Source organism: Aulostomus chinensis, chromosome 12 (genome assembly GCF_037954235.1).
Source record: "Aulostomus chinensis isolate RoL2024-O1b breed Wild chromosome 12, RoL_Achi_v1.0, whole genome shotgun sequence".
In the NCBI taxonomy this organism is placed as follows: Eukaryota; Metazoa; Chordata; class Actinopteri; order Syngnathiformes; family Aulostomidae; genus Aulostomus; species Aulostomus chinensis.
The window spans coordinates 20,229,137-20,254,626 of record NC_141331.1 but is presented as its reverse complement, the minus strand read 5'-3'; the positions used below and the strand labels follow the sequence as shown (position 1 = coordinate 20,254,626).

Genomic DNA, 25,490 nt, shown 5'->3' with positions numbered 1-25,490 from the left:
GAAAGGTGTTTGAAAGAGTTGCAAGTTAAGTTGACAGCACTTTATTTTGTTGTCAACCTAAAGGCATTATTTAATGCTCGTTAGTGAGTATACCTTGGATGCTTGTTATTACATGAGATACACGTTTGCAACTTAGTGACTTTAGTGTGTCAGCCTTTGCACAATTTTAACATGAATTCATCCTCAGATAAAAACTATATTCCATACAAATCTTATAGGTCATTGCTTGCAAGTATGTTGTTGTTGTTTTTTTAATTCCATAACATAGTTACTGCTTACATTGTGCCTGATCCTGCTCTGTGACTGAAACTCATACTTGTCAAGCTGTTGTAGCAACAAGAACACTTACAAATGTTTAAATTTCATTGGCACCAGTCACACAGAAGTCATTTCTGCTACTTCATGAATGACTAAAGCCCCTTTAACACTGCACCAAAAACGCGGATGAACACGGGTGTTTGGGCACTCTGAAAGGGTCGACTTGGAATTTTGACCTTCGTCCACCAACCTCCTCCAAGCGACCCGGGTGTTTCGCGGCTCGCCTCAGCTCTGCTCTGCTAGCCTGCAATGTGAAAAAGGCAACTCGAGTTGTCTCTTGTTTCCTTCGATATGACCCGTTGACGTAAAGCTACCTTCCTGTCGCATTCTGATTTTGTCTTTGTGCCACCTGTCAGGCTGTCACTGTGGAAGCTTGCTCGCTCGCTCGCTGCAAGAGCTGCTCACTCATCTTACTCGCCGACTTTGTATGTTTTGCAAAAGAGACAAAATTGCAGTGCACGCAATGACAACGCTAACATTTGACTCAACGACGTCCATGCTGTCATTTGTTTACCTCGCAGTGTTCCAGCATACTTTTATGTGTAATGATGACATTGTCAGCGTGATGACGTATGAGAGAGAAAAACTCAGGCACGCAGCCCTCACAGCAGGAGCTCAGACCCGCGTCTGCTGGAAGCTTGAATGCTCCCTAATGCCAGACAAACGCAGGTAAAAAAAAAAAACATGCTTTGACACACGTGTTTCAGTATGAAAGGGGTATATGACTTCTTCATAATCTGGTGAAAGAAATTAGTTCAGGATCCTTTTGTGTTGGGGACATTAAATCCCTGGTTCAACCACTTAAACCTTGGTGGTGGTTAACCCTAGATAATCCAGGAAAGGAACATTTGGTCAAGGTGTTGTACATGGGACTTCAATAAGATTCAGTCTTCCACTGCAAAACACCACCTGATTTTTATGTGTTTTACCAATAATAACCACAGCTCATCACATGATGCTGGCCCAGGGAATTGAGGAAACTACCACCAAAATTGAACTAACTGATGACTTTTACCACTTTACCACCTTGTAATACATTTTTAAGAGTTAGGGGTCACTTTGGAAAGCAAATCTTTCAATATACTACTCAGCCTTGTTTGTTCCTACTCTCACCTATGGTCATGTAACAAAGTTAGGGTTGGTAACCCCTCCCTGGTGACAGCGATCCGTCACACTACCCCTCCCCATGGGAAGCATACCCATGCGCTTTATGCATACATACATTCCTCTGCAACCTCAAATGCACTTCTGCAATTCCCAGGGTACCCCACACACTAGTGCTTTAACCATCTTTTGGTCCCTCAAACAGTCAAGGGGTTCTTCATGTGGCTCACACACTGGACATGGCTCCAATGACTTCAAGGCTCATCATCCCACTTCTGACACCATATGTAGTGGAGGTAGAGTGTAGTTACCCCACCCTGGTCTAGAACTTGGCTCTATAAGGTACCAAACATGTTTATGGTGATCCGTCACAGTTCATAAAATGTGGGTTATGAACAAAAAACCTAGGCCACTGATACTACTGGTCAAAATTAGTTTCCTCAGGAGGGTGGCTGGTTTCCCTGAGTTGCGAATCTCGGAGTAGAGCTGCTGCTCGTGTGTATCTAAAGGAGCGAGTTGAGGTAATTTGGGCTTCTAGTTAGGAAGCCAATATCTAGTCAGCTAGTTAGGAAGCCAGCATCTAGTTAGGAAGCCAGGTCCAGTTAGAAGGAGGCCAAGAGGAAGACTGACAACTAGGTGGAGGTCACCCGGTTAACTCTAAGGATCCCCCTGTCAGAGCTAAGGAAGTTTGGGGTTCCCTGCATCCTGACTTCAGATGGATGGCCAGATGGAGGGGTGAATGATGTTTATTGTTACTTCCGCCAAGGAGGGAATGGGCCATCTGTTTGTCTTTTAGCAGGATTGCATAAAAACTATGGGCAGATTATCATACTTGATTGAGGAGTGAAGCATGGGTGAAGGAAGACCACATGACAGTTTGGGGGAGATCTGTAGCAAAAGCGAAGATTTTCTTTTGTCTTTTTTTTTCTTCTTTTATTACTTTGAGTTTGGTAGAGGTCACCATCGCAGGGGAATTCATGACCCTTGGTTTATTGGGATTTTCTCTTTGTTTTAACCACGACAGATTTTCATTGTTGACATAGCCACAGCGGTTGTTAGCATGATCAGTATGATCACCTCTACTCAAACAAATGTGAAGCTTTGGACATCGATAACTCTGATGAATGAAAATTAACTTAATTTTTTTCATGATAAGAGGAAAAAACTCAAATTTTCTTGGTCAAAAAGATACCTGATGGTAGACAGAAAAATGCTGTGGAAAATAAATAATAACTCATAAGAAATCTTTCACATACAGCTTGCATGTAAATACAAGAGTTCGAGAAATGAAGCGTGGTCTGTGTGTGGCCAGGAATGACTGACTGACTTCTCACTCATGAAAGTAAAAGTAACTCTTGTAGTTTGCTCTGGTCCTGCCAGCCTGTGGTCTGAATCCGTCCTGGCCTACATCCAAAGTCAACTGCTGCTCTTCCACCTCCTTCCACCAAGTAGCCAGTGGGTGGAGCATGTTGTCTCGTAATCGCCAGAATTAACGTAGCGACTCATGATGTCCGCTGGTCTCTCTCAACACTGGCAACACCAACCCCCACATCTAGGCTTAATACACTGGGTTAATGCTGTCCAAACATAGCACTGTTTCTGCTATTGTTATCTACTGTGACGTATAGGCAGACGTGCAACATATGATGCATATGAACTCCAAAAGCAGAGACACTGGGTCATGAATAATATATTTTTCAATTGATATTTGTATTTCAACTCTAAAAACAGATCCACAATGATGAGAAAGTGTCACTGTGGTTTTAGTAGCAGCTCTGTGGGTGTTGAATAACATTTTATAGCAAATCTTTCCTGTGATTGCTTGTTAAGTCGTCTTTGGCAGAGTCATGTGTGTGTTTTTTTGTTATCAAGGGAACATAGTGGCCTATAATGACGGCCTGGATGCATGCCAGGATGACATGTAGGGATTGGAGAGGGAATTGAAGCAGCGTGAGCACAGAACATCCTTGCTAATCCTGTTGTAAATAGCATGATGGGACAAATTGAAAGTGGTCAAATATTTGGTAAATATTTGCTGTGTGTTAAATGGTTTGGGGGTTTCAGCTTCCAGCAAAATAAAGCCTTGTGTGAAATAAATCCCAGCATGCCTGGCCCTGTTTTAGCTTTGCCTGTTGAAGGCCAAGAGCTAAGCCAAGATGGCTTCAGGGGGTCACGGCCTGAGAACACAAAGGCAGGTCCTCTGAGGGTGTCAACAAATAGACACTTTGACCTAAAACTATTGTCTGCTGCTACTAAAATACACCAGATATGTTCTTCTATGAATGCACTTCATGTTCTGGTTTCCTTGAGCAGGTTTTGCTTTTGATTTTAGACTACTGAAACGGTATGGTGAAAGTAGCGCTATATGCCTCCTGTTTGGTAATGTAGTGTAATGTAGTTTGCCTTTCAAGTATTTACAAATAGATGTCTTGAGCTCACAAGATGCATCACTTCTTAGTGACTCCAGAATGCAGAATGAACCAGCCACATAAATTTAGCTTGTAGGTAATAGTGACTGACAGCTAACAACAGCTACATCACAAAACAACAGCAATAGCATCCAAAACATATGCAAACAAACTAGAACAAGTCGGGTTTAACACTATCATGAACAAAAATGGAACAAATGCCCAAATTAGTTGTTCGACTGAATGTCTTAGTGGGTTGTGCTCGATACAACTGTTAATGGACATCAACTTGGAAGGGTAATCATTTGTTTTTAGCTCAAATCAAAGTGATTGTGGATTGCTGAGCATATGGCTGGAAAAAGAATACCGTATGTGGATTATACCAGATGTTCTGCTTGAAAATTTGTAAATGTTGGACATTTGTGGACATTTCTGCTGTTATTTGCTTTTGGCATTAGCATTCAACTATGTGTGTGTACATGTGGCTGGTATTTCTGCATTCTGGAGTCACAATGAAGTGGTGCAGGAGGGAAAATATGTGATATTAATACTGTTAACTACGCTGATGTAATTTCCTTAGAGATAAACCAATACTGTACTTTGTGATTAGCATAGTAACAGTAAGGATGTAACTTGATTCTTGATTTGAAAGATGTTCACCCTATGACAGACAGACAGACAGACAGATTACTTTATCAATCCCTTTTGCACGTTCCACCAGGTAAATTGCAATGATGAATGAGGAGCAGAAATGATCAATTTTGAAGAAATACTGCACAACAAAACTCTCTGAATGTAGCTGAAGTTTGACAGTGTGACTGAGTTTCAGGGTCGCTGCTTGTGTGTCAGGTTGGATTCATCAAATACTGAAGGAGATGCAGAGTCATGCCGTGTCCAGGGAAGGGTTGACTAGTCACGGTCATGAGGTCTTCCTCCTCATCACATTTCTCTGGAGTACATTTTAGTGCTATGAAAACAACTCATTTAGCTTTTTTCTGAGATAAAGTAAAAATATATAGCAGGATTATTCACTGACCATTACACAGATTTCAGCAGCAGAACACTAATATACACAGCTACTCTAAAAGGAATTTTAAATAAATAAAAAAAAAAATTCACATTATTATCTTGCTTCAATATTTGTGTCTTAGCAAAAGGCCTTCACCTATTTGATAAAAAAAATGAAAAAAAGAAGAAAATTCAACTCCAATGTGTTGAGTAAATCCTAGTCCTTGTGCCATTTCCATTTTGCAAAGCTCAGCAAAGTTGCAGATGAAGCAAGTGTGTGATGATGAAACAGGCATTTAAAGCTACATAATAATGTTTTGAAATGCAAAGCATTTCATTCTAACAAACATGCATGCATGTCATCAGTAAGATTACTGAGTAAAGATATATACAATACTTTTGAATGTATGCAAACAAACATAGAATAATAATAGAATAAGGCTTCAGTGTTGAACAGTGGAATGGATAAAACACTGGGTTAAAGTTGTTTTTTTTTTTCAATCATCATATCCAAGGACTGATGTATCCTTTCTGATCTGAGTGTACTGACCTGCTTGTGAATGAAGATGGAGATTTTTTTGGAGTTGTTTTTTTGTGGAGGATGTCAAGTGTCATCTGTCCTTGTCATAGAAGTTCAATGTGTAACTTTCATGCTTGTTATCTCTGAGTACCATTACGCTAAAATAAGCATATTTTGGAAAGCCAAGCTGTTCTATCCACTTCTCTGGAACTGCTTCCGGGTGACTGCTGAAGCGCTATTATGCCACATGTATGTTATGGCAGTAGGAATGTAAATTTTTCATTATGTACACTTCTGCCCGCTGAAGCTTGATAACAAGATGTGCTCTTTGTCCTCCTGTGGCCATTCAAAAGGGTTTGTGTTGGCCCACTTTTACTGCTTGGATCAAGCTCCTGGCACTGCTGCTTACCTGTGCTTTCTGATGTGCAGGTGAAAATGACCAAACCGTGGAGCATCATACAGTTGATGCCAGTTAAATCAACTAAGAGCAGTCTGGATTGAACAGCTGACATCAGGAAATGCAAATATGTTGTCTGAGTTGTGCTTTTGTTTCCACTGTTGGAAAGGTGTTATATAATCATGTAAACACAATTATTAAATAAAAGCTACATAAAAATGGAATGGCTTTTAAATAATATATCTGCTATTTCTGAACTCAAAACTTTTTACATCTTAATTTTTTTTGCATATTGTGTCTGTTAGCAAATTTGAAGTTTTCATGACCGATGAGTCAGCTACCATAACGAACATGACACCTTTCAAATTCAAAGGGATTCTGATTGTCAGTGTTTCTATTGTTCGCCAGATTGCTCTTTCAGTCGAAAAAGTCTTCCAAAATAATGTCCTATTGCTATTGATCTTGGTCTGGATGTCCCTTATAGTGTTACTAAACCAAAAAAGTGTATTATCATGCCATTCACTCACTCACAAAAAAGATGTCTTGAGCTCAAAAAGATATTCGATCCCTTTTTCATCACTTCTTTGTGAATCTTTGAAGCTTTGATACAGAATTAGCATGAAACTAATGATTGTCCGCTGCCACCAACTACAAGAAACAGCAAGTGTCCAAAAGTGTCCACATCCCAACCTGCGTCTTCTACACCCAGCTCTATGCTCAATAAACCATCAAACAATAATTCTTCAGTTCAGTGCTAATGAACAAACAGCAAACTCTAAGGGTTATAGTTTCGTAAAATATAGTGTCATGAGCTGACAATTCTATCAGATTTCAGATCCCTTAAATCCACTTCACTTCAGTTTTGTAATTTTTTTTAAAAACACTATGCATCATTGTTGTTTTACACATTTCTTCTGTCATGATACTTTTATTGTATTTGCGTGGAGGATTGCATCGTCATGTGAGACAAAAATAAAAGACCTTGTGCTAAATAAATAGCTGTCCCATCACATATCATGTGACTTGCATGTCAGTGCAGCTGCTCCAACTGATTATTGATTATTCTGATTATTGCTTCTCTCCCAGTATGGCCTGGTGTTTTTTGGCTGCTACCATTATGCCTCTCTTGAGTAACTCTTTTAAAATAACTTATAGTGATTGCTGTTATTCCTTTTTGCCATGTCCCACTTCATATTACTGCACATATTTACACCATGAAATTAACACTTCTGACGTTGCCATTTTATTGCAGAAAAAAATTAAAATAATCATTTAATGTCATTTAGAAACAATCATCTTACAGACAGCTGCGAGTTCCCACTCTTCATTGTTAGCGCCACACTCAAACGCCGAGACCATTTGCTCACTCATATGTTTGGTTATGTCAGATATACTGTCTTCAAGATGTGTGTTTGGGAATAAGGTCAGGGGTGTCCAACCAAGACTGTGTCTCGTGTGGAGGTCCACGCCAGATGACACTCCCACACGAAGCCCATATGCTCGCCAGTGTCTCCGGTGACACTCGTAACACCGCCACGCCTCTCTAATGGACTCCTCGCTAACCCCTTTTGCAGACAACAAAAGATCTGACCCAGAACCCTGTTACCCAATCATGTCATACATCAGCCCCAGGGTCAGAGGTCATCACGGGTCGCAGCATTGTGCTCATGGAGGGGTCAGAGATTAATATGCTTGACCACTGCTCTCTTTCTCATGACATCACCTCATAAGAAAAAGCCTCATTGTCTCACTTTGTTGGAGGAACAATCATGATCATCAGGACTATGATAATATTGACTACAACAAACTGTCGTAACAGTCAATAGGAATAATAAATATACCGAGTGACCAGTACAAATACAATTCAAAGAATTTTATACCATAATATTGGTAAAATAATGATGTGCAATTATCACATTATTTTGAATTTACCAATTATGTTGATCTCATAAAAACTTCCTGTTTTTCAATTTTTGCTCTGTTTTTTTTTTTTTTTTTTGTAGGGCCACATGTAGTTTTTAGCATGTACTTGTAGCGTCCATTGTGTTTTTGTGGGATATTTTCGAGAAAGTATGATAATAATATATTGTATCAAATAGAATATCAAATCAGGCATGTTTGTGATACTTTGAGAGGACTGATGTCACATCACAGGTTTTTATCATTGTTGCGTCTGTGTGATATGAGAATGAACACATATTTTTCAGTCAATCCCCCTTTTGACTGGACATCATCCGCTCAGACTCAGTTGGGGTCGGCCCGGTCCGAGCTTTGACGGTGACTTTTTTCCCCTTCTGCATTACTTTTCTGCGAAATGCAGAAAAATCCAGCCACTTATCTTGAAGCTATTTGCAACTGACAGCTAACAACAGCAACCTTTCCAAAAATATATAGTGTAAATAATAATGAGAAAGTAGGGACTCAGCTGAGGGCTCCAGCTGGTTTTGTTCTGTTTCCATAAATGCGTACCAAACTAGGCATGATGTGGTTTTTGTTGGTGGATTACTGAGCAGACAGCCAAATAAAGAAGACATGATGCTCTTGAGAGTTTGTAAAATTATGTTTTTGGAGCTGTCAATTGTTAGCTGTCAGTCACCATTAGCTTCAAACTAAATACACATGGCTGGCTCTTTCTATGTGCTGGATATTTATGAGTATTTGAAAGGCAAATACACATACTGCTTTAATATTGTTGAACTTCCATCCGGGCAAGTACACCATACATCATACATTTATGGTGTCCCTGAATGTATGCTGTTAGAACGAATGTGATACAAACAGCACAAAGATGTGTGATAACGATGTGTCTACAGTGCCATACAATACGTGGTCCAAAACATGATGCTTTACTTTCAAATCAAGGATACCTGAAAAGCAGCCTGAGGTAGAGAAAATTGCAGTATTTAATGACATACCAAATTGTATGAAGACTACTTTTTTCTTGGTTATCAGTTTCTTCACAAACAGATGAAGCTGATGTTTTGGGGTACAGATTATTGTTGTAAAACCTCTACAATTTTACCTGTCTTTTAATCCATGATGCTTTGAAGATGAGAGACAGCATTTTTCAGTTCCCACAGACACTCTATTCAGGAGCAGTGATGCTTCTAGAGACATTTAACCATTCAGTTCATGCTTTCTCATGCCTTGAGTGTCAGAGCTGGATTGAAGGGAAAAAAAACAACTAATGATGTCACGCTGGGAAAAGGAGAATCCCATTAGGAGAAGAACAGCTGGGTTCAACAGCCAATGACAAGCCAAGAGGTGTGGATGGGTTGGGGGAGCTTAGTGGACTTGAGAGAGGAATGAGGGGAGTGGTCAGGCTTGGTAAGAGCTGAGGGAGAGGAGGGGTTAAGAAGTGAAGTGCAAATATGATGGTAACTGAAGGGACTGTCATGTCATTGCAGTGTTGCAAAATAGCATCTTTGCAGCTCTGTGTTGTTTTTGGTTCATGTGGGAAGCGCGCGCGCACACACACACACACACACACACACACACACACACACACACACACACACACACACACACACACACACATCCAGTCAAAGCAGATGGCTGTTCCCATTGAGCCTGGATCTGCTTGACGTTCCTGCCTGTTAAAAGGAAGGTTTTCGTCGCTGCTGTTGCAGGGTGTGCTTGCTCATGGAGAATTGTTGGGTCATATACATTCTTGACAGAAAAGGGAAAACTATCTTATGCTTCTTTGTAAGTTTAAAGAGGTGGGGCTGTTTGTGTCATACAAGTCATTCAAAGAATAAGTAAAAGAATTAAGATAAAAGAAAAAACACTGAAATCCCTGTCAGGGATTTTTTCCCCCCAAATGTTGTTTTATTTTGCTGTTGGTCAGGGCCAAGCTCATTGATTTACAGTTTCTCCACCAAACTTCTCTCAAATTGATTTTCGAGAAGAATTCTTACTGAATTTTTGCGCAGCTGAAAGCCTTTTTTTTTATTACATGCAGCATCATCGTGAATAATATCAAGGCATTCCTTTGTCCCCATTGACTACTCTGACGAAGCCCTCGAGTCACTTTTAAGGACTCTGCTTGGCCAGCGCCCTCAGTTGGCCAGCCACCACTTAATACCACATCTTTTGGGGCATCAATCCCACTGTGTTTTGGATTTTTTTTATGTATGTCAAACAATGGTGGCTAAAATGGAGAAAAATCATTTTGGAGTTGGACCAGAGGAGGAGATGAAATGAGGAGGAGAAATGAGTGTATGTGAATGTGAAGGTGGTAATGGGATGTTACTCAGTGATGTGCAGTTACATTTCTGCAATGCTCCAGGGGACACTGTAGGGGGTGCTGTAGCAGGTGCTGTATGGGGTGTGGCTACATTAATTCAACACAGATAATTAAATTGCCGTTTAGAGTTGAGAAGCAGAAATAAGGTATCATTTGGCATATACACTTTAAAAATAGTGATCATCAGAATGTGTGCTTAATGACTGAAACATCCATCAGGAATATGTATGTATATACTGGATGTTTATGCCATGTCTAGAAACAAGTGGGGGCAAATGAAGAGTCTGAATTTTAGTATTGGATTGAATGTGATGGATATTTTATGAGCTGGAACAGACAGCCATGCAGCATCTTTAGCTGCAGAAAGTAATCTGACAGTCACAGCAGTTTTTCGCAAATATTGCTGAGACTAAAGCATGTCTGCCTCTCCTTTCCATCTCCCCCCGCCCCTGTCTCTCCTCACTCCCCAGTGGCCCTGAACAACCGGGACAGAGCAAGCCCAGCTGGTGGGAAGAATGATGACGCCAAAATAGCAGGAGTTGCAGAGCCCAAGATTCCTGAAGGAGAACTTTTACTGCAGGTCAGTAATGAGGCTGATGTAAAAATGCAAAATTAACTTGAAATCAGAAAAGAGCTGGTGTATCCCCCAAATGCCTTATTTGTCTTCATAACTAGGTTTTGGTAAGGACAGCAACTGTCTGATGGGCAACTGTCTGACTTCACTCTTGCCACTGGATCACTCTTTTTAAATTTTTTTTTTTTTTTTTTTTTTGTCACTGACAACAACCCAAAATCTATTCAGGCCGATGACAGTGGCTCCGATGCTCAGGGCAGCTTTCCACTCAATACATCTGGCACTGTCTGCTGTGCACTCATGCAACAATAGTACACAGTCTGCTGCTAAACTGGTGAATAAAACTGCCTGCAACTAATCTGAATCTGCTCTGTGTTTGGGATCACTTCACCAGAGTGGTTGTGTTTTCAAATGCATCTGTAGGTGTGTTTGTCTGTATGTCAGCAGGGTTACGCAAACTGAGCCAATTCTCACAAACTTGCTGGAGGACCAACAGGAGGAAGTTAGTTCAGTTTGGGTGCAAATCACGGCAAAGATTTTTTTCAGAGCTGCTGCATTTTTCTAATCATAAAAGAAAAATATTCATCATTTTTTTTGTCATTTCTGTCGCTTTTGGTCACATTTTACATGCCAAGCTCACTGAGCCAAACATGACTGGTCAGATGATCAAGCAGGATTTAAATGAATTCAGTCAGGAACGCTTTAATCTAAAAGAAAATTTAATTGCTCCTGCTACAGGCTCTGTCCTGGGACCTCCTTGCCCTTATGTGAGCATACATGAAAAGCCAAAGGCAGGAAGAGCAAACAAAACAGAGTCAGTAACAATGACCACAAAAGTGACATTGAAGAGTTCAGATGCAGTATATATAAAGGAGGCACTGGGGTGTAGGTTGGTAGCAGAAAAAGGAGTAGGCTGAAACAGCTGATCTTCAGCTGATATAGCGTCTTTTTAAACCGAGCTTGAATTCATTGTCTATCAGTGTTAGCTTGACTGTAATGTTAGGTAGGTCAGAGCTTTCCAACTACAAATAACAGAAAATCAGTTCAAAAATGTTAATTTATCACCAAGATTAGCCAAAACAATCTATAAAACACTTGTAAACAATGTCCATCCATCCATTTTCTACCACTTATCCTGTTAAGGGTCACAGGGGTGCTGGAGCCTATCCCAGCTGCCCCCAGGCGAGAGGCAGGGTTCACTCTGGACGAGTCGCCAGTCCATCTCAGGGCCAACACAGATAGACAGACAACCATTCATACTCACAGCCACACCTACGGTCAATTTAGAGTATCTGATTAGCCTCGTCCCCAATTGCATGTCTTTGAATAGTGGAAGGAAGAACCCACCGTGCTTGAGCCAGGGCTTGAACCTGGAACCTTCTTGCTGTGAGGCGACAGTGCTAACCACTGCACCACTGTGCTGCCCCCATGTAAACAATGTGAACGTAATAATTTTCCTTTATTTCCAAAACACTTGGAAAGCCTGTCAATGGCATACATGATTGCATCTTTCCTTATCTTAAATGACAGATAATGGGAAAAGACGAAGAGACTTGACCAAACAGGTATATTGGCTATTAAAATGATACTGATCAGAATTATCATGTATCTCTATTTTTGTCATAAATCAAAGTGTTTGTGGATTACGAGGAAAATGGCCGGACAAAGAAGACATAGATTATAGCAGGCAATGGCTTGTTTTTGGACAGTTTTGCTGATATTTTGTTGCTGTTGCTGTTGTTAGCTGTCAGTCACCATGAACTCAAGCTAAATACATGTGGCTGGCTCTGTTGGCATGATTTAGTCAAAGAAGTGATACGGGAGGGGAAAATGTCTTTGTGAGATCAGACACCTTTTTTGAATACTAAAAAGGCAAAAAAAAAAAATTGCGAGTTTAAGCATGAAATGTTCAACAATCACATATGGGTGTAATGTTCAGCTGTCTACATTCTTTTGGGCATGGAGTGTGACCATGTGACTACCATACTGATGCCCTCACAAATGTGTCACCTCTCCAGAATTCAGCAGTACAGAATGTGGAAATGAATGTGTCTGCTCCTGAGGGCTTTCAGCCCTGCGATAAACACAACAGTCCAACAAATGACACATAATCACTGCTGATAAATCTTCTCAGGCTTCTTGCATATGTTTAAAAAAAAAAAAACTACTTCCACCCATGGAAAATGGGGGTTGGATTTCCCTGGATCTCTCCTGGTCCATGGCGATGTTCCCTCAGATTGAGTGGAGGGCAAGCTCACTGGCTGCCAGATCGCTTTTGATCTGCTGGAGTCATTGATTTTCCAGTCCAGTTCCTTCCAATGTGCACCACACTGGCATTCCAGTGGAGGAGAAGAAGCAGCTTGCCTGTCTGCCAAACCCCGACCATACCAGGGCAGTTTCATTATTGTAATAAGACCACATTTCTCGTGCTTGTTAGTAATAAAAAATGAAAGCTCACTCAGTTAGGATGTGAATATTTTGCTGGAGGGCCACCTATTGGTCTTCCTCCAGCTGGTTATTTAAGGTTTATGTTGGAACCCAAGTGGGCTTCTTTAGTCCTATCAGATCGTGGTAAATTTTAGAAAAACTGTAAGAATTTCAGGGATTTGGAAGTATAAACTTGAAAAAAATATAGCAGAATATATATATTGGACTTTAGTAAATTTAAACACTAGCTTAACAGCTGTAACTCTTTCAATATACATTGGTTCATTTACATTCATTTAATTCATAATTTCATGAGCCATTATTCTTTTTATTGTTCATAAGCAAGAGTACAAGCCATTTAACTCTTGTAGGCTCTGCACCAGCATGACTCCATGAGAGTTGCCACCATTAGGTTTTGTTATTGCTGGTTTCCAGACAAGACAGACTTTTAGAAAATAGATTTCTACTGCTAGAAATTGTGCAGCAATATTTGCAAAAACAGGGATTGAATGACACACATTGTTCTTTTCCTTAATAAAAAAGTCTAAGGAGACAAAAGGAGTCTAAATTTTTTTGCATGCATTATCACATCAAATGATGGATTTTTATGGAATGGATCACCTTTATATTGATTAAACTGAGAGCTTAAATTATAGTTTTATGTTTTCTAATTATAGGAGATTTCCTTAGAAATTGCCTTGGTCTGACAGGACTTATAAGAGCACATAGTGAACTTACTGTCACTGTCCCGTCAGGACAATATTGAGTTTTAGTTCTTGATCTTAGTTTTGGATGCTTGTTTTATATTCTCGTTTCCTCTTTGATCTTTAAGTCTCCCTTGTTTTCCTTGATGTTTTTCGTTCATGTCTCATGCATCTGTTAGGTGATTGTTTGTATGTAACACACTCAGCTTTGACATTTGGGTGTTTATTCTGCAGGAAATGAGGCAGATGATACTGTAGTGGTGAATCACCAGTGTATGATCAAAAAGAATAACACAGCATCTTCAGCAATAGTCATTTGCTCATCCTACTGAACGATTTAGGAAAAATATGACTCAACTTGAATGTGGTTCTGTGGAGACAGCTGTGTGTATGTTTGTTTTGTCGTAGTCTTCCTCCGCTTATCCATATCCGGGTCGTGTAGGGCAGCAGCCTCAGCAGGGAAACCCAGACCACCCTCTCCCCAGCCACTTCCACCAGCTCTTCTGGAGGAGTCCTGAGGTGTTCCTAGGCCAGCTGAGAGATATAATCCCTCCAGCATGTCCTAGGTCACCCCTGAGGCTTCCTCCTGGTTGGACAAGCCCGAAAAATCTTCGAAGGAAGGCATCCAGGAGGCATCACCATATAACCAAACCATCTCAACTGACATGGAGGAGCAGCAGTGTTACTCTTGAGTCTTTCCTGAATGTCCAAGGTCCTCACCCTATCTCTAAGGGAGAGCCCAGCCACCCTGCAGAGAAAACTCATTTTGGCCGCTTGTTTTCACGATCTCATTCTTTTGGTCATTACCCAGAGCTCATGACTGTATGTGAGGGTTGGAACGTAGATTGACCGGTACATCAAGAGCTTCGCCTTTTGGCTTAGCTCCCTCTTAACCACAATGGACCAATTTAGCACCAACGTCACTGCGGACGCCGCCCCAATCTGCCTGTCAGTCTCCCATTCCATCCTACCTTCACTTGTGAACAAGATCCCGAGATACTTGAACTCCTTCAACCCCCCCCCCCCCACACACACACACACACATACACACACCACCACCACCACCCAACACGGAATGGGCATTGCTGAGGACCATGGCCTCAGACTTGGACATGTCAATTCTCGTCCCAGGTGCTTCATGCTTGGCTGCGAACTGCCCCAGCAGGAGTTGGGGGTTGATTTTTGATGGAGCTAAGAGGACCACGTCTTTTGAAAAGGCAGAGATGACATCCTCCTGCCACCAAACTCAAATCCCTCCATCACCCAGCTGCGCCTAGAAATTCTGTCCATAAAAGTTATGAACAGAACCGGTGATGCAGCGTAGCCTTGGCAGAGTCCAACCCTCACTGGGAACAAGTCCGACTTACTGCTAGCAATGCGAACCAGACTCCCACTCCTTTGGTACAGAGACTGAATAGCCCTTTGTAAGGGGCCATCCACCCCAGAATACCCCCACAGGATGCTCCTGGGAACACGGTCATAAGCCTTCTCCAAATCCACAAAGCATATGTGGACTGGTTGGGCTCCCTTGCCCCTTCCAGAACCCTAGTGAAAAACCACATTGCTCCTCTTCGATCTGAGGTTTGACTATCGCCCTGACCCTCTTCTCTTTTGGGGAGTGATGAGTGTGATCCCCTGATTGTTGGAAAAAAAAACCTCTGGTCCCCTTTCTTAAAGATGGGGACCACCACCCCAGTCTGCCGCTCCAAAGGCACCACCCCCAATGTCCACGCAAAGTTGCAGAGATGTGTCAACCAAGACAGCCCTACAACATCCAGAGCCTTGAGGTGCCCAAGGCAGATTTCATCCACCCCCAAAGCTCTGCTGCCACAGAGTCGTTTCACTGCCTTCTGAGACTTCTGCCCCGGAGATTAGACAAGTCCTCCCCCGGCTCTGTTTCCTCCATAGAATATGTGTTGTTGGGACTGAGGAGTTCCTCAAAGTGTTCCTTTCACCATAACTATCACCAACTATCTCCCCAGTTGACTTTAGCAGCTTCTTGTCACCAGTGTAGACAGTGTGAGCAAGTTGATGCCTTCCTCCCTGAGGAGACAGACGGTTTGCCAGAACCTCTTTGAAGTCGATCAGTGGTCATCCTCCATGGCCTCCCTGAACTCCTCCCACGCCCGAGTTTTGCCTCGATGACCGCCATGGCCGCACACCACTTGGCCCGCCAGTACCAGTCGGCTGCTCCTGGAGACCCACAGACCAGCCAAGCCCTGTAGGCTGAAGAAGGAGGCCTACAGGACATGGCTGGTCTGTGGGTCTCCAGGGGTAGCCAATTGGTACCAGCAGGCCAAGCGGCATGTAGCCCCCTCAACTCTGGTGTCCACCAGCGGGTTTGGGGATTACCACCGCAACTGGCACCAACAGCCTTGTGGCCACAGCTCACAATAGCCCCACTGACAGAGTGGAACATGGTCCATTCAGACTAAATGTCCCCCACTGCCCCCGGGATGCGGTCAAAGCTCTGCTGGAGGTGGAAGTTGAAGATCATCTTGACAAGTTTTTTCCACCAGGCATTCCCAGCAGAACCTCACTACTCGTTTTGGCCTACCAGGTCTGCGCAGCGTCTTCCCCTGCTATCTGACCCAAGTCACCACCAGATGGTGATCAGTTGACAGCTCAGCTCCTCTCTTCATCTGAGTGTCCAGGACATACAGCCGCAGATCAGATGATACAACTATAAAATTGATCAGCCTATAACCTTGGATGTCCTGGTGCCACATGCACCGATGGACATCCTTATATTTGAACATGGTGTTAGTTATGGACAAACTGCGACTCGCGCGGAAGTCCAATAACTGAACACCACTCAGGCTCAGGTCGGGCTGGCCATTCCTCCTAATCACATGTTCTGGACTACAATGAAGCACATCACTTTAGCAAAGGTTTTGTTTTGAAATACAGTACAATACTGATTCCCACAAGAAATGCAGTGTATTTTAACCACACAATGCCTGATCATTTTTAAAGCCCATACTGTATTGAGTACATCAAATGTCTTAGGTGACTTGGTTTCTCAACAACACCGACTTAAAAAACAGACCCGTTCTGCATTCTTTACATTTCTCTGCAATATATATACATATATATATATATATATATATATATATATATATATGGCATTGTGGCATTCAGAACGATGTAAACATTACCTTTCAAGGACACATACTTTGTATTCAGTCAAGTAAGAATGAATGTCCCCTCTGATTACCTTTGTGAATTTTTTTCTAGGCTCTCAACGGTTTTGTTCTGGTCATCACTGCAAATGGCACCATCTTCTACTCTTCTCACACCATCCAGGATTACTTGGGCTTCCACCAGGTAATGACCCATACTAGTAACTTGATGTTCTTCTCAAAGAATAAATTACCACCAGTAATTGCTTAACACCCATTGAACAATGAGATCATCAGTATTGGGTCTGGCAGCTGCATTTGACATGGTTGATCACAGTAAATTACTAAAAAAACTTTAACATTGCTTTGGTCTTTTTGATGTGGTTCTGATTTGGTTTGTCTCCTACAGTACCTTTTGGATTGAAATTAACTAATTATTATTCCCTGTTGACTATGTCCAAGTGCCCTTGAAAAAGATACTGAACCCCTAATTGCCCCTGATGAGTCTTTTGGCACCTTACATGACAACCTCCACATCTGTGTGTGTGTGTGTGTGTGTGCTTGTGTGTGTGTGTGTGTGAGTGCTTGTGTGTGTGTATGTGTGAGTGTGTGTGCTTGTGTAAGTTATCTCATGAGCTCAAGAGCAGGTCTAGTACCACACTCCTTTAATGTATTAACACCCAACTATACTCCATGAGCAAGCACATCCTGCAACAGCATCGACGAAAAACCTTCCTTTTAACAGACAGGAACGTCAAGCCAATCCAGGCTCAATGGGAACAGCCATCTGTCTCCTTTGATCGGTTGGGGGGAGGTTTTGTGTGTGTGTGTGTGTGTGTGTGTGTGTGTGTGTGTGTGTGTGTGTGTGTGTGTGTGTGTGTGTGTGTGTGTGTGGGTGGGTGGGTGTGGGTGTGAGTGTGTGGGTGTGTGTGAATGGGTAAATGAGATGACATTGTAAAGGGCTTTGAGTACTTTTAAGGTAGAAAGGTGTTACAGAAAAATTAGTCATTTTACTATTTACTTGGTGTCCCTCAAGGGTTGATACTTTGACCTCTGTCATTTGTATTGCCTCAATTACAGATGCTTTATTTTATATATAAATCTATATGCAGATAACATGTAAATATAGCTTACTCCCTTCATCTGTGGATTTAAGATTTTTTTTCTGTCATGGTGAAAGAGAACTCATATCAGAACAAATGTGCTGCCAGCTTTTGGTGATGATCAACACAATCTACCAAGAGCAGAACTAGGACACTCCTGATGAGGGAGCGGGTATTCTACGACAACACAGTTGCAGATTGTAACTGAACAAAAATAAGTTGCAGTTTTACACGTGGCTTTTCTCAGGCTGCACTAATACAGTGAGAGGCAGGAGAAATATAATTCCTTTGCCCCAGAACTGGAGGCATTAGTGGAATGATCCAGTAAGTACAATACATTATTGCAAATAGAAATGTTCAAATTGAAATAAAAAAGACATCTGACATGTTACTATATCTGCAAGAGCCAGCATAAGAAAAGAAGGGAAGAAAAAAGAAAACAAGAAAAGGTTATTTTGTTTCTGCATGTTGAGGATGTTGAGTCAAAATACTGTTTTGAGAAAGAAGTTCATTTATCTGCACCATAAAACAACTGCCCGTTGTTTTGGCTCTCACATATTTATGCTGCTGCAGGACACTTCACTTCATTAATCACATAAATATAGGTTACAATAATAGGTTATAAACATATATACACATACGTGATTTTAAAAGGGCTTATCAAGAACACTTATGTTATTATGTTATGATGCCATGTGAAGCCCTTTGAGACAAACTGTTTGTGAAAACGGGCTATACAAATAAAATTGCCTTGCCTTGCCTTAAGGACAACAAGCCAAAACTGATAGCAAGATCAAATTAAACTCAGACATGATAAAAAAGACACAAAAGCAGAAAATGTAATAAAAGCAAATTCATATGCAGTGAGGTCAGTCCAACACCTTAGCAGTGCTAATTCTTGTTGCACTTTTTAGTAGGTATTGACTGTCATTTTTAAATGCCAAAAAGAGGTTTTGCACAAATGGATGGTAAATCTGGCCCTTGATCTGTAATCATGACCTAGAGAAAGCTGTACATGTTTGTGTATCAGACTGGATTACTGCAGCGATCTATGCTCAGGTCTGTCTAAGACATAAGTCCGACAGCTTCAGCTGATCCTGAACGCTGCTGCCAAGGTTATAAGAAGAACCAAAAAAAAAAAAAAAAAACCTCAACATTTAACTCCCCTTTGGTGGGGACCAGTCTTTGGTCCTCATCAGACCCTCTGACCCAGTCTTGTGCACTGCTCAGGTCAGCTGGTTCAGGATAACTGTTTGTTTCCAGGATTAAAACTAAAATTGGCAAAGCTGCTTTTAGCCACTATGCTGCCCAAATTTGGAATGAAACACTCGAAAAGCAGGGACTAGAGACATTGTTGAGCAATTTAAATCTAAATCTGTCCTTTGATCCGATAACTTGTCTATTATTATCATGTGTTGATGGCACACTGTCTGTTTTCACTGTTTCAGTTTGTCTTGATTCTATTTGCATTGCATTTTGATCCTTTTCCATATTAAATATTATATTTAACATATAAATATTTCTATGTTTGATGGACAGCTTGCGTGCACAATCTGCCGGGGGAAGTTCAGGTCTTGGTTTATCCAGGGTTCTGCTCGTGGCATGGTATGGTGCAGAATTTTAAAAAACAAAAAGCTGAGAGACCCAACCTATTTATAGCTTGGCCTTTGATAGGGACCACCACTCACAGCAGTGTGCTGCACGAAGTGAAACATTTCAGAGCAGTCCATATTAAACAGAGGCAGTAACAGTTTATCATACACACTGCTAGAGCCACATGCACCCATGGGCTTGTGTAGCCATTGCTACTAAAGCTGTAGCTGCTACCACTGCTCGTAGTAGCTGTGCGCTGAATGCAAACAATCAAAACAATACTTAACTCAAAAGTATATTTTGCCTTTCATGTTCTCGGAGATAAGTGTCTTGCACTCCCAAAGAGGTTATTTTCACTGCTGTGTTTATGATTCCAGAATGCAGAAAAACCAAGTTATGTGGACTCAGCCTGAAGCTAATGATGTCCCATAGCCATCAACTACAAACAAGCAACAGCAACAAAATCAGTTTACAAACTGTCAAGTGCATCATCTGGTATAATCCATATCTTCTTTATCCAGCCGTATGCTCACTAATCTGAAAACACTTTGATTTGATCCAGAACAAAACTAATTATATCCCTTCTTGTTTTTGTTTTGTTTTTTTGCTAGCGTGAACAAGCTGAATCGTGCTCAGTGTTATTGTGAATAAGCAAGTCTTAAATAGTTTCGTTTTTTATTCAGTTTCAATCAAATTGCTTTTTGAGAGACAATACCTGACAATGCACTTGACAGTTTGTAAATAGACATTTTTGGACAGTTTTGGCGTTCTCTTTAGTCGGAGGGGTCATGATATCTACAAGAAAAGTACACCCAAGTGACCACTATCAAGCTACACCATGGCCACCAAACACTGGAGTACCCACCTAACACCACTAAAGTAATATCCACCACTCATGGAATACTAACAACATCCAAGTAAACTAGTCTTTTCACAGTATCCATTCCCTCAAGTTGATAAGTGTAAATATATTGAGATAAGGTCGTGTACCTTACATTCATTTTATTTTCAATTTTCAAACTCAAATTAGAAAACAAAAAAATAGAGCATTTTTTTTCTCTTTCCATTTCTGAATCGGAATGTACACGGACCCTGATTTATTACTCTGCTGATAGCAACCTCTAATTGCGTGTTGGATACATGTCCCCTCCTGGAAATGTTGTGATGTGCACAAAATCTCCTGACACTCATTTCAGAACATCTTTGCTGCATACCTAATTGTATCGGAATCAGAATCAGAATACTTTATTCATCCCCGAGGGAAACTTTGTTTGTAACAGAGCTCCACTCAACAACAATAAACAGGGAATGAAGAGAGAACAAGGCTATGCACATCGTGTACATAATGACAGAAAAGACTGTATAGAAAGTGCAAAAGGAGCAGCGGCAAAAATGAGTACAATAAGTGGTCATTTACATGAATTAACCCGAAGATAGTGCAGGTTAATTCATAATCGTAATAAATTAGTGGAAATGTCTGCAAATGGAGGGATTTTGAGCTATCATGTCTCTTATTAAATCCCCGTAGGGCTCCAGGGACACCATCTCGTCCAGGAAAACTCGCTGCTACTGTTTTGCTAAAACTGCTAAAATGTGCTAATCGCGGAAAAAAAGCTGAAACATTGCTGCTTGGTATTCTGCTTCCGGTTCACCTTGTAAAAATACCTAAAAAAAAATGTTTGATAGAGTTGGTCCTCATTAATTCATTGAATTTTCCACCTGCCATGCACACAGCACATAGTCTACATGGCACCACACACAGATGGGGGGGGGGAGTCTGATTCCTGTCGTAGTGTTCGACAGTCGAACCTGGTACTGGACACGATCTATTCAAAGTGATTGTTTATTTTTGCGGGACACTAATAACCTTTGCAGTCAATTTTAACTACATCCAAACATTGGATCCTCATAGCAAATTTCTTATCTTTGATCTAGCAAGACCATATAGCAATGAATTGGCTTGTATGTAGCAACGACATAGCTGCTATAAAGTACTTGTAAAAATACAACAGTGAACAAATTATTTTTAGAACAAGTATCCACAAATTTTATTCTGAAATTAGTGCTTTTTTGTGGTTTACTTGTAGCTCAAACTACATCTCTGCACATCTCATGATATTAATTGACTTACTTGTTTTTTTTTAATCACTTTGTAGGAGACTGTGTTTGCATACACTCTCTATGTGTCTCTAAACATGAATGAATTACCTTCAAAAAATTTTATAAGCCTGAACTCTCATCTGCTCTTCTTATTTTCCTCAGACTGACGTCATGCACCAGAGTGTGTATGAACTGGTCCATACAGAGGATCAACAAGAGCTCAGGAGAAACTTGCACTGGGCTTTGAACCCTCCTCCTGCTGCTTCATCCAACGCCAACCAGGACTCACCCCAAGGTAATTAGGGCCTGAGCCTGAAGGTACTTCAGGCGAAGACCCTATTACGTTTGCTCGTTACATTATGCTCTTGTATGAGACCGCAGCAAAACTGTGAGATAAATTTGAGCGAATACAGGTTTTCAAATTGTAACATTTGTCTGAAATATAAACCCAAATCGTATCGTGCATGGAACCTGGCATTCATAATTCCTGAGGTGAAATTTTGTTTGTTGGGCTGTTATGAATGTCATATGAGCATCTTCTGCAAATATATTGTACCCTTATTTGATATTGATTGAATCTTAAATAAAAATCTGGGTCTTTCTGTGTCAATTAGTAAACCTTCACTGAATATCTGCAGCTCACAGCATGTTTTAGCACACACATTTAAACATCAATATCAGATGGTTAAGTACACACAGTTTAGGCATTAAGCTGTAAGACCATCCTCAGGTCAGGTCATGTGACCCTGTAATCTTCACTGTGGCTTATGAGGTGAAGTGGTTCGAGATCTGTATTTGGGTTTTAAGATGCTTATGTCTGTGCATCGGTTTTTAGCAATGTATTTAAGCTAAGACCCGCAGCTCTGACACAACTAACCTACTGCTGCAACGAGAAATGGTATACTCTCGATGTGACACAGAGGCTGTCTCTCTGGAAACTCAAAACTCTGGGGCACAATGGTGAGGAGTAACATCCACGTCATGAATAAACTCAGAGAATGTAATCCTCTCACGTACTTTGAACATTAAGACATCATCAAGATATTCAAGCTCATGTCTATATATAGTGAGATGTAATGGGAATAAAATCAAATCCCCAAAAATAAAAACTAAGTGATTTGTTGTGGGAGGTTAAAGCTGTAGAGGTCTTGGCAAGAACCTCACAATACACAGATCATGACAGGATGTTACACTGACATATTGTGTAACTGTAATCCTGGGAACTGATTCTAAGATCTTTAAAATAGAGCTGAAAATACAACTGTGTACCACCTGGGTAGTCTAATATGATACACTGTACATCACATTGTATTGATAACTACTGGTTCTCTAGTATACATTTCAAATATGAAGTGTTAGAAGTACATATCAATTCCGCATGTAGTTTTTTTTAAAGTAAGCTTTGTTCAAAGTGAGTTGCTTGCATTGACCTTTACGTCAGCTCATATTTTTTTTCCCCCCAAAGAGATGGAGCCTGACAGCAGCTCATCTCTGGTCACCTACAACCCCGAACAGCTTCCCCCAGAGAACTCATCCTTCCTGGAGAGGGGCTTTGTGTGCCGCTTCCGCTGCCTCCTCGACAACTCCTCTGGCTTCCTGGTAGGTCACAGGGTCAAATAATTGGGGAAAAAAAAAAAACATATGAAAGATTTTTTTTTTCACTAGAGAAGTTGTCTGCATAATTTTGACTTTTGAGTTCTAGCTGTTTGTTAGTTGAAATCTGTAAAAGTCTGTTTTTTTCAGTCTTGTAATAGCCCCCACATCCCTCTCCTACAAAACTTTCACTTCAGTCTATTTGCCCTATGGCTTATTGTGAATCACCCTGTAAAATCTGTAGTGTGGTTAAAAAGTTGACGCTTAAAGAGCCTGCTGTGCATGGACAAATGGCAGAGAAGCAGATGCCGCTATTTGAGCACAGTATTTTTTACAGTCAGTAGTGGGATGTCAATCATAATATACAGCAATAGACACAGTATCGGAAAAGAAAATGTTTATTCCTCAAGGACCATCTAGAGTTACTTTTTTTCAACCTCACATTCAAATTTTGTTTAGTTGGAAGAAAACCTTCACATCTCTTCTTGCGAGCGGGCCTTTTTTGTTCAGCAATGGTCACTCTGTCCAAACTCTTCAGTGCATGAATTTTATTTTGAAAAAGGGTTTTTTCTTCAAATTTAGAAATACACCTAAATATCAGTGGATGAAAATGCAAGTAATGGATTGAATCAAACAAATGTTAACATTTAAAATTGTGTCTTTCTCTGCTGTGACAAGATGATCTGAAGTAAACAAACATTCTCATTCTTACTCCACAGGCTTTGAACTTCCAGGGCAGGCTAAAGTTTCTGCACGGACAGAACCAGAGGCAAGAAAATGGAGGAAAGGCACCCCCGCAGCTCGCCCTATTCACCATTGCAACACCTCTGCAGCCTCCATCCATCCTGGAGATCAGAACCAAGAACATGATCTTCAGAACCAAACACAAGCTGGACTTCACACCGTTGGCTTGTGATGCCAAGTAAGCTTCAATTAAGTAACACATAAATGCACTCCTATTATGCTAACATTATGTTTTTTTTTGAGTCAATTTGTTTGTTCTAAGAAGGGTTAGGAATTTGCATTGATTGAAAAAAAAGCTATTGTGTTCCACGTGGCTTTTTTTTAGGTTGCAGCCCCAACACTAGTTACGACAGTATAGAAGAGGATTAGGGCCATGTGATTTTTTTTTCCTCTGTCTTTACTGTCGTGTAGACTCATGCGAGATATGGAAATTGTGCGATGATCAGTGATTTGTAAATGGTTGTCTTCTTGTCCAGGGGGAAAATAGTCCTTGGGTACACCGAGGCTGAGCTGCGGGTACGAGGGTCTGGTTATCAGTTCATCCACGCTGCAGATATGTTGTACTGTGCAGAGAACCATGTCAGAAGTAAGTTATGTTTCATAACCCTGTGAAAATATTATCTCAAACTTTGATCCTGAGGATTTCTGTGATTAAGATAGCATCATTTAGATGGGAACATTGTTCATCATGGATCTGACTCTGATCAATTTACCACCCATGCCTGAATGCACATAGCTCTAGGCCAGTAAGAGGAGGGAAGCGGATGGGTCTTCACGAGACGCATTCACAGCAGGTCTTGAGCACCAAATATGTTGTCTAACTCACTGGATCCAGTACAACAGCTGAAGATCCAGTACAGACTGTCAGATCCATCTCCTCCAGGGTCTGATGGAGCTAGCATTCTTGTTAGCCATGAAAGCATAGCCACTGGTGGTTCTAGCACCATTTCTGAAGTTAGGGAATTTCATTGTCACAGGAGCTACATGAGTTTAAGAGAACTGACAACCATCATCTAGTGTGTAGGTATCAATATTAAAAAAACAAAATGCATTTTGGAAAGAGTGACTTCTTGGCAGCCCCCACTGGTTTTATTATGATCCCACATGCTAACTTAGTGATATTCCAAATAATAAGAAAAATCTCCACATACATACATATTTTGAATTTATGCATTCATATACAGTTTCATTTTAAGGGATAAATGTAATAAAGTTTATTTATCTGTACTACAGCAACACAGCTGAATTCAAATTAAACTGCATTTGTGCAAATTTGGCCAAAAGAGATAGATGTAGTCCTGTCAAAAAAGTTGAGGAGGCCTGGTCCAACCTAGTCTGAGAGTTAAGACAGCTTTCACAAGTAATCCTGCTGGATTACGGAGCAGATTTGAGCAAAGCTGCAGAGCTGCCAGAGAAGAAGATGAGGCCTACAAATCCACTGCATAAGCAAAGCATCACAGATGACCTGTACTGCAGCGCTAAAATATTGTGAGGGCAAACACTTAAGAGGTCAGATATGTTGCTCTACC

At 41.0% G+C, this 25,490-nt stretch overlaps 1 protein-coding gene across 2 annotated transcripts in view; it reads left to right on the top strand.

The window, feature by feature from the left end:
* The window catches only part of LOC147252452 (aryl hydrocarbon receptor-like), a 47,170-nt gene that overhangs the window by 14,475 nt on the left and 7,205 nt on the right, over positions 1-25,490 (top strand). For both annotated transcript variants that reach the window (XM_086220767.1, XM_086220766.1), the window contains 6 exons: positions 10,472-10,581; positions 16,944-17,033; positions 21,787-21,919; positions 23,090-23,223; positions 23,937-24,139; positions 24,438-24,547. In XM_086220767.1, the coding sequence (XP_086076893.1) occupies positions 10,472-10,581; positions 16,944-17,033; positions 21,787-21,919; positions 23,090-23,223; positions 23,937-24,139; positions 24,438-24,547 (780 nt within the window). The remainder of the gene's footprint in view (positions 1-10,471; positions 10,582-16,943; positions 17,034-21,786; positions 21,920-23,089; positions 23,224-23,936; positions 24,140-24,437; positions 24,548-25,490) is intronic.